This window comes from Triticum dicoccoides, chromosome 5A, assembly GCF_002162155.2.
Source record: "Triticum dicoccoides isolate Atlit2015 ecotype Zavitan chromosome 5A, WEW_v2.0, whole genome shotgun sequence".
In the NCBI taxonomy this organism is placed as follows: Eukaryota; Viridiplantae; Streptophyta; class Magnoliopsida; order Poales; family Poaceae; genus Triticum; species Triticum dicoccoides.
This window is the reverse complement of record NC_041388.1, coordinates 276,294,200-276,304,242: the sequence shown is the minus strand read 5'-3', so window position 1 is coordinate 276,304,242 and position 10,043 is coordinate 276,294,200. Positions and strand designations below refer to the sequence as shown.

Here is a 10,043-nt window from a genome sequence, read left to right as displayed (position 1 = left end):
AGTACCTGATCACACATAGTGTTTCCGCTTGAGGTAGTAACCATGTCTCATGTATAGGAAATGGTAGTTCGGAGAGGGGCGAGTTCACCTTATCTTCGATAGCCTTTGCTCGTGCCCTTGTCATTGGTCCAAGTGGTGTCATGGGAGACGTAGGTATGTCCATGGGGATGATCTTGGGATGCTCCACATCAAGGTATCTCCGAAAGTGTCTGTTGGGTTGGCATGAATCGAGACTAGGATTTGTCGCTCCGTGTGACGGATAGGTATCTCTGGGCCCACTCGGTAATGCATCATCATAATGAGCTCAATGTGACTAAGGAGTTAGCCACGGGATCATGTGTTACGGAACGAGTAAAGAGACTTGCCGGTAACGAGATTGAATGAGGTATGGGGATACCAATGATCGAATCTCGGGCAAGTAACATACCGATGGACAAAAGGGATTTGTATACGGGATTGATTGAATCCCCGACATCATGGTTCATCCGATGAGATCATCGTGGAACATGTGGGAGCCAATATGGGTATCCAGATCCCGTTATTGGTTATTGGCCGGAGAGGTGTCTCGGTCATGTCTGCATGGTTCCCGAACCCGTAGGGTCTACACACTTAAAGTTCGGTGACGCTAGAGTTGTTATGGGAAATAGTATGTGGTTACCGAAGGTTGTTCGGAGTCTCGGATGAGATCCTGGACGTGAAGAGGAACTCCGGAACGGTACGGAGGTGAAGATCAATATATTGGACGAAGGGTATTGGGTGACGACCAGCGTGACCGAAAGGTGTTTCGGAGGCCCCGGCAAGCGTTGGGGGGGGCTTATGGGCCAATGGGAGGGGGCACACCAGCCCACTAAGGGGCTGTGTGCCCCTCCCACCCCCTCTCACGTAACCTGGAGAGGTGGGGGCGCCTCCCCTAGGGCAGCCGCCCCTCCCGACTTGGGGGGCAAGTTTCCTAGGGGTGGGGGCGCCCAAACCCATCTAGGGTTTCCCCTGTGGCCGCCGCCCCTCCCCTAGGGAAACCCTAGGGAGCCTCCTCCTCCCCCCTTCCCCTTTATATAGTGAGGGAGAGCGAGGGCAGCCGCACCCCCTTCCCTGGTGCAGCCCTCCCCTCCTCCAACTCCTCCTCCTCCTCCGTAGTGCTTAGCGAAGCTCTGCCAGAGAACCACGAGCTCCACCACCACCACGCCGTCGTGCTGCCGGAGTTCTCCCTCAACTTCTCCTCTTCCCTTGCTGGATTAAGAAGGAGGAGACGTCCCCGGGCTGTACGTGTGTTGAACACAGAGGCGCCGTCCGTTCGGCGCTTCGATCGGATCTTCCGGAATTTGAATCGCCACGAGTACGACTCCATCAACCGCGTTTTGTAACGCTTTCGCTTAGCGATTTTCAAGGGTATAAAGATGCACTCCTTCTCTCTCATTGCTAGCATCTCCTAGATTGATCTTGATGACACGTAGGAAAATTTTGAATTATTACTACGTTCTCCAACAGGGTAGCCTTTTTCTTGCCACTTTTCCATTATTCCCACATACACACTATTTACATTCAGCCACTATTGCTACTCTGCAACTTTTTCACCTTTATCACTTTCCCACTATTTCCATGAAGTAGTAGTGTATCCAATCAAATTTAATACGACTCAAACCGAGGATCAAACTCGATGACCTATGCACCCGGATCAGGAGCATCTGGCTTGAGCAAAACCGCTAGGTGTTCAAAAATACATTTCTTCTCGTTGGAGCGGTCGTTCAAAAGATCTATGCCCGTTGATATGAATAGAAGAAGGCAGGGAATGGTAGTTTTAGGCGAGTGATCTCGTAATCTCTTTTCAACGGTGATTGGGAGGGTTTCCGGACTGCCGTCTTGTGGCGCACAACCTCAAACTTGTAAATGCAACTTTCTTCCTATCTTAATATATCGGTACGCAGATGTCCCGAGTCTCCACCAACACATCCAGCTAGCTCCAGGCCCGCACACAACTCGGCTTCCAGTGCAGAACCACAACTTCACAAGGAAGCGACGCGAGGAGAACACGATTTGTCCTTGCGCATCCCACAAGATCATACCAGCCCCTGCCGCTCTAGTGGATTCCAGAAAAGTATCATCCGCGTTTAGCTTCACCTTCCCTTCTGGTGGTTTCTCCCAAACCTTGGCCTCCTCAAGTAGCCTTACTGGGGCCGTTGTAGCCGTCAGCATCGGCGCTGGCTCCGGCCCGAGTGCAATGCCTTTTCCCTTGATGATCTGCTTCGTAGACTGTTCCCGGATATTCATGAGGCTGAGCATATAGCTGCATAGGAACCCCGGGAGCCTTCGATAAAGGGCATAGGCTTAACGGACGATCAAACTTGACCAAAGTATGTTTAGCTTGGCTTTTGCGTTACCTATGCGTAATATATAAAAAGTAAGTATATATTTAAGTAAGCATACATATACGTTAATACGTACTCCCTCCGTTTCATATTACTCGTTGCTGATTTAGTATAACTTTGTACTATATCGGTGACAAGTAATATGGAACGGAGGGAGTAGGTGTCAGTGATGATGATCAAAGGATATTTTTATGTGGCAATTAACATGAGCAACGCCGACGTCAACGAACGCTGGCCACACACACCCACATCGTGAATCCTCTCATGGACCGGCCGGCGCCCGGGCATCACGAATGGCGCCGACGCAACGTGTGCGGTGAGGTGCGCACGATTCAGCAGACGTGAACTATGTGGCTAACACAAACATTTTACTCGTTTAATTAACTATGTGGCTGCTATATGGTTAGGATTAAGTCAACTGAAATGTTTATCCGACTAGCAGAATATTCTTGCTTTGAACATATGGCGCGCCCGGTTCTACATCTCACCTGCGCCACATTGCTTCCCAACGGAATTGTGAAAGCACATTGTATTGTTTACTATTTAGTTGGTTTTCGCAGGGGCGAGGACATGATTTTCTTAAACTCATACACTAAAAAAGGAACTAAAACACAGGAAATATTCAGTCCACCAAAGGGTTGTATATGACCAATGAATTGAAAGCCAGGTGATCCATGCCTGGGACTGACCGGGACACACGCAAATGGCACGCACGACACGACGCGTGATGCACAATTGCCAGCGACGGCGTGAACCGCGCCGGCCTATGTTAGTAGTAATATCCTCCGTATTAGTCAACTATAAATTGATCACGTCAAGTTAGAAGGAGGAAGGAATTATCACCAATGGCAATAGGAGGGTCAAATGCTAGCACGTCAGGTAAAATTACTATAAAGAAGGAAAAAACACGGCGGCGCGCGAGAACTAGAGAAACGGAAGGGTCGGACGACGAAATGGCTAGCCCAAGATTTCAACTCTAGCTCCTGTGGAAATGGTAAGCTGCCTGTATGTCAAACAGGCAGGTGAGAGCTGGGCACAGCCACAAACTTGCTACGAGAGAAGAAAGTAATCAATCCGCCAGATTGATCTCAGGCCACACACATCAAAGTCTACTGGCTCTTTTACAACAACATAATCTATCCGGCCGTGTCGTCGTGCATGCATAGTGCAGCTTTGCAACACATTCCGTCCAACTCGTCATGTGGCGGCGGCCGGCTCGTCCCCGTTGCGTGCGCCTACGGGGTGCCTGTCTGTTTGTCTCCAGTCTCGACGCGTGTTGTTCGGCGGACGTTCGCCTCCCTGGTCGGCGTGTATGCCGCGGGTCGGACGGGCAATGACCTCCAGCTTGATCGCCGGCTCCCTAGCTCCACGCCGGCGGAGTCAGAGGTGGTGACAAATCTAATAAGGGTATAGAGACAGAGAGAGGCGATGACAGCGGCGTGATGAAGGGTACACACAGTAGAGAGAGCGTAGCTCCGTCACGTTATGCCCAAAAATGCTATGTGTACTCGTTAAGAAAGTATACTACTCCCTCTGATCCATACAAAGAGCTCGGTTTCAGCGACTCCGTGAATTGGCCTACAGTTTTCTCCGCTCCGCTCTTCCTACTCCGCGGAATCGTACCGTTCGGATGGAATCGTACCGTTCGGCACCGCTCTGTCCGCTCCTGGAGCAGAGCTGGGAGCGGAGTCGATCTGAACAGGCCCTAAGTTGTAACTTTTTATTAAATCGGGGACAATTAATATGAACAAAGGGCCGGTTCCAAAGCTGCAGGGAAGTTGGTGCCTTGGCAAGGCCGGTTCATCATGGCGGTTGAGCGAACAGTTGGTTAGATCCATGACCACCTGCCAGGGCACTTTTCATGCCACAGCGATTAAACTTTCTGAGAGTACTCTCCGTGCAATCTCAATAAGCTTGAGAGGCCCTTCCTTTGGGCGGGAGCTGAGAAGGTCTTTGATGGGCAATGCAATGTCAACTGGAAGGCCGTGTGCAGACCAAAGAGCCTGAGTGGTTTGAGAGTCCTCGACCTAAAAGTGCTGTCAGTACAAAACTTTATTGAAACATCGGCGGGCCCGCGTAGCAAAGAAACAATGCCCCACGCTGCACGCCCTGCACAGCATGTCCCTTTTGTGTGTTAGACCAGTACTCGGGCCAAGCCCACCAACCGACGTGGGCGGTGTATCTCTCTATATCGAGCGATGTATCTCCAATTTACTCTATTCGCAAATCATATTGCACGGATCCCCACGCGACACGCGACCGGCCAGATAACTACGTGCAGCTGCCGCTACGTGCAGGACGTCCACTCTCGTCCTCGACCTTCATTTATATGCGAGAGCTTTGCGTGTAAGATGGCTATGGTATGAATGGAAGGAACCTGATAGACCTTGGGTGGGCATGGGAAACCCATGCGACTCCACGGACAGAGAGCTCTTTTTTGCGGCGACGACTATCACCGTGGGGGGTGGTCGGACGACACATTTTGGCACTCCCCATGGCTGGAAGGATAGAAGCCCAAGGACATCGCCCCGCTCGTGTTCGCGAGCTCGTCCAACAAGAACAAATCTGTAAAGGAGGCCACCCAGGATCAAAATTGGGTACACTGGATTAACATGGAGGGTGGGCTTTCGGTTCAATATATTGCACAGTTCTGTACGGTTTGGGAGAAGCTCAGCCAGGTTGAACTTTGGGATGACCTGGCCTATGACATCAAGTGGAACCTCACGACCAATGGCACATACTCGTCCGCCTCGCAATTCGAAGTGCTATGGGGAAAATGCACCCCCCCCCCCCAACAAGTTTTTCGCGTGGCTCATCAACAAGAACATGATTTGGACGGTCTACAGCGGCGAGGGTGGCCGAATTGCAATGTATGCCAACTCTGCAAAAGGGAGCCGGAGACGGCGACATACATTATGTTCTAGTATAGGTTCTTCATGCGCATTTGGAATGCGGTGAGATGTTGGCTTGACATGCCGGAGCTCGACATTGCTGACTGGCCTGGAATCTCTTTGGTCCATGAGTGGTGGACTAGAACGATCCTTGATCGCGAACACCAGAGGAAGGCGGTCTCTTGGCTTATAATGCTAGTCTCTTGGTAGGTTTGAAAAGAGAGAAACGCAAGGGTATTTCAGAAGAAATCCTCAATGCCACCACGGTGCTAGAGGGCATCAAGGTGGAGGCCAGAAATTGGGTTTTGGCCCGGGCTAAACACTTGGGATCCTTGATGCTGCGAGAGTAGTTCTTTTTGTTTTCGCATTTGTTGAGGAGTAATGACCCTCGTTGAGACTTTGTTTTTTTACTTTCTTTATTAATGAAATGAGGCAAAGTTTTTGCCTCCATTTCAAAAAAATATGAATCAAAGAGGGTAGATGATACAATGTCAAAAAGGGCACGACCCATACATCACCAGAGACGCCACTCCATGAAACACCTGAACGAATTAAGGATCATCATCAACCTGATGGTTGGTGGTCCATGAGAAGAAAACAAACTGAATCCAACCCAGACTAGAGCAAAAGATACAACACGAGGCATGAAAGCGAGAACTGTCCATTGCAAAACTTTTTTTTTCGAAACGGAGGCAAAAGATTTGCCTCATCTCATTAATTAAGAAGAGTTTTGAATTACATGACCGACCGCCCGTAGATGGCCCGAAACCGATAAGCCTACTCTCGTGGCATAAGAGAACTCAGCCGTTTGGCCCCTGCCAACCCCCAAAGTCCATTGCAAAACTTGAAACACAGTCGCACAACATGACCCAAACTCAACTTCCATAGCGACGACCGCAACTGCAGCACAAAATATCACACAGATGGATTCGACACCACACTTGATCAAACTACTTGGATGAGTATAGGCGCAACATCACTTGGCGACGAGACCACCTGCCCAACTCCACAGGATCTGCCTCCACCCAGGCCATTGAAGGGAGGAGGCATTGGGGTGAACAAGCAAAATCCAGGCGATGCAGCAGGCACATGCGAGCATCAAGGATGAAGCCAACCACGAACTGGAGGCTCGACCAACCGACGACAAACCATCAGATCCACACCCCGACCAGAGATGGCCCGACGGATGCAGATGCGCCAGATTTAACGGAGCCACTGTCTGATCAGACGACCCAAAGACACCAGTTTCCCAACCAACACAACGAACACGAGACGACAACAACAGAGAAGAATCCTAGGGACGAAGATCAACCTATAATAGTAGCTCGCAAAAATACCTGCACTCGACAATATGCCCAACTGGGTCAGATCATATATTTGAGATTCTTGTCAAATTAAGGGTACAAAGGCATGGCACAAAACCGTCTGAACACAGCTAGACAACAAGCACACAACCATGATCCAACAACCTTAAGAAGACTCGTCAGCTTCCTCACCTCCCAGGTGCGCCAAGCCTTCCTTGTACACTTCAAAGTCATCGGACGACCAGCGGCAGACAAGGTACAGTCGGAACGTCGCCATCTTCCTCCCAAGCACGCGCTGCCACAAAGAAATCAATTGGGTCTCAGTGCAAAGAAAGAGATCAACAGCTTGCACAAGGGGAGACATGCTTCCAGTGCTATTAAGGATAAAAATGTGGTGATAGAAGCCTGGAACACCCTAATGAAGTATAAAACTCTGTACCCATCTGCCTATGTGTTTTGCCAAACCTAGCTAATTAACATGCTATTACTGGGAAACTATACTGCTGCTTCCCGTGGCTGATCAGTATCTGTCTTGTTATTTTTTTAAACTAATATGTCGGTAACGCTGCACAATATGCCCATTCATACCAGAGTGTGTGCTGCTTCTGGTGAAAGGGGCTTCCCTTCTTCACATACTACATGATCTGCAACCAATTCAACAACACCTGCACCAACAATGGTCAACTTTATTAGTTCCAACCATTTTGCTTGGTAGCTTCAAGCAACTGAGTGCAAGGGAATTACAAACCTTTGTTTAGACGAACTGGCAGTCCTTGTTTGCGCAGAAAGGGTTCCATTTCATGTGAAAACTGTTCCAGAGGGCCTTCCTTTAGCTCAACCTGAGGCATCAAAAAGTTACAGAGTTTTGTTAGCCAACTCATACAAGAAACCACAAGTGCTATTTAATAGAAGAATAACACAACTTCAGACTAACACTCATTGTTATACCCTATCCAGGGCATAAAACAGTTTTTATCAATGGGTAATCACTAAAGTGAACCTACACAGGAAGGATGTCGACCTTCATTTCACAAAGTCATACTCCATCTGTTCCGAATACTGATGGGGGATAGGGCATGTAATTTTTTTCATGCAATTACTAATAGAAGGCATCCCATCAATCTCACGCCAATTCTACCGAAAATACCCACAGCTGTTACAAAGTTATTGCATGCACCGATGCAGCGTCAGGAAAACTGGCACAATAACTTAATCCCCAAAATTATCATGCAGTTACTTCTACATTTGCCATCTCCCCACAATCTGCAGCAAGAAAGGCCAGCATAACGTGTGTCTGCTTTAGGAAGACCAACATTTAATTAGGAGTAAGAAAGGAACGATTGCACCCTAGGCCGGTCAGGTTTTGCAAAATAAGTACTCCCTATATCAGAACAGAGGGACTACTACCAGTACTAATTACATATCCAGAATTACTAATAGCTGAACATTTTTTAACCAAACTAAAAGCTTGACCATGAGTCCTTGAACATGGAAGCAGAAGTAATACCGTTTGAGTCGCAATACTTCCTGTCCTCGCAAAATCATTCGCCTCAAACTCTCGGAATAATCTGCACACATGATTTATGATCATAACTTTACCAGAGCCGCACCACATATGTAAGCAAGCATTAGCAATACTGTGCAAAGCAAAAGAACTATAAGATAGTGCTACCTCTCGACATCATCCCTTGGGAGATTTGTAAATAACAATCCAGAAGCACCTTGAAGGAACTAGATACAGATAAGTAGCTGTCAGCAAAAACCTAACAAGAATGGTGTGGATTACACTTAACAGTATCTACCAAACACTGGCAAAGGATGAATCACCTTGGAGAGTTTATGCAGGCCTGTCTTAGCTTCATCAGCAGGTGACCGCCCCAATGCTATCTGCATGACCTTCTTTCCAGCAAGGAATATCCTGAGAAAAAACAATACTTAGAAGTTATAAAATTGGTCTACAAATTTTGCAGCATCAACTGCCAGTAAAGCTTAGCATTAACCACCATAGTTGTGACTTGTCACTTTATCAGGGTTTGAAGGTACTGTCCAGCAAAACAAAGCAGCATGCATCAACGAGCTCAAGTAAATTGTGTTGATTCAAGCCAAAATAACATTTGCAAACATGTCATTGTTGTTTAAGAAAAGGTTCAAAACCAACCATATTGTAAATTGCTCTTGGACAGAGGACTTGCAAACAACATAGCAGATAACTAATACTCCCTCGGTAAAGAAATACAAGAGCGTTTAGGTCACTAAAGTAGCAATCTAAACACTCTTATATTTCTTTACAGAGGGAGTACTAGTAATAAATAAAGAGTGGAACCTACCGGCTAGAGGATTTAAGTTGGTCCCTGAGGTCCTTGAGCTTCTGATTCCTCATATTGTTGAAGGTGAAGACATAGGCGCTGCTGTGGCGCTCAATCGCGTCTTTGATCTCCGTGACCACCTTGCCCTTACGCTCTAGACCAGGCTTCTTCTTGGTCTTGGACAAGGTGACTGCGACCATCATCAAACATCAAGATTTTGAGCATGAGACGATAAAACAAGGACAGAAAAATGGCATCGTTGCTCGCCGAAATTTGGGTTTCAGTTCTTGATTGAGGGCAGCCGAACAGAGCGAGTGAACTGACCTGAGCGATTGCGCTTGGATTTCGGCATGGCGGAGGCTTGGCTTCCTCTTCCTTGGCTGCTGTCCTGGGAGCCGCGGCGGCGGCGGCGGTGCCTAAGTGTTCTAGGGTTTAGAGAGGGTTCGCCCTCTCGTCCTGCCTCGGCTTTTGTTTTGTGTTGCGCCGCTCGACGAAGGGGAGAGGCCGCAGGCCAGGCCTGAGTTGGACTAGAACAGGCCTAGTAGAGGCCTTACTATCCCATTCGCACTTAGCCTGGCCATCAATCTTTTACGAACAAATTTTCTTGGTCTCGCTTCTTGCGAGACAGTGCCTCGTCAAATATTAATCAAGTGTTTTTTCTTCAATTGCTTTTATAATTTGAAAAATACTAAATACACATATTACGAAGGTTAATTTATTAAAAGCGTTCATTTACATCTAAAAAATATTAATGCAGTGTAAAAAATGTTCTCCCAAATTTTAGAGAATGTCTGTACCATTCAAATAAATTGTATGCAACATTCAAAAAATGCTCACGTATTTCAAAATATGCATGTAATATTGTTGAAAAAATGTATACAATGTAAAAAAATCTTGCAATTAAAAATGTTTCATGCCATTCAAACAACGTGTAAGTTACATTTAAGAAAATGTTGACAACTTTCAAAAATATGTTTGTTAAATTTATAAATATATTTATACAATGTAAAAAAGCGTCATATAGTTTAAAAAAATGTTCGTATCATTCGAAAAAAATATGAATGTGTGTTTGGAAAATGTTTAACATGTACATCCTCCGTTTCATTTGTCAAAAACGCTCTTATATTATGGGACGAAGGGAGTATTCAAAAAACATTTAATCATGGTCTGTTTTAATCG

The 10,043-nt window shown here is 47.0% G+C and overlaps 1 protein-coding gene across 1 annotated transcript; it reads right to left on the bottom strand.

The window, feature by feature from the left end:
* Nucleotides 1–6,569: 6,569 nt before the first annotated feature.
* LOC119301007 (mRNA turnover protein 4 homolog) lies at nt 6,570–9,348 on the bottom strand. Its single transcript, XM_037577910.1, has 8 exons — nt 9,189–9,348; nt 8,886–9,054; nt 8,386–8,476; nt 8,231–8,289; nt 8,066–8,126; nt 7,307–7,397; nt 7,147–7,223; nt 6,570–6,853 (listed from the first exon to the last, which is right to left on the bottom strand). Exons 1-8 carry the CDS (start codon nt 9,214–9,216, stop codon nt 6,725–6,727), a joined length of 705 nt encoding a protein of 234 aa, XP_037433807.1. The 5' UTR covers nt 9,217–9,348; the 3' UTR covers nt 6,570–6,724.
* Between the last annotated feature and the right edge of the window lie 695 nt (nt 9,349–10,043).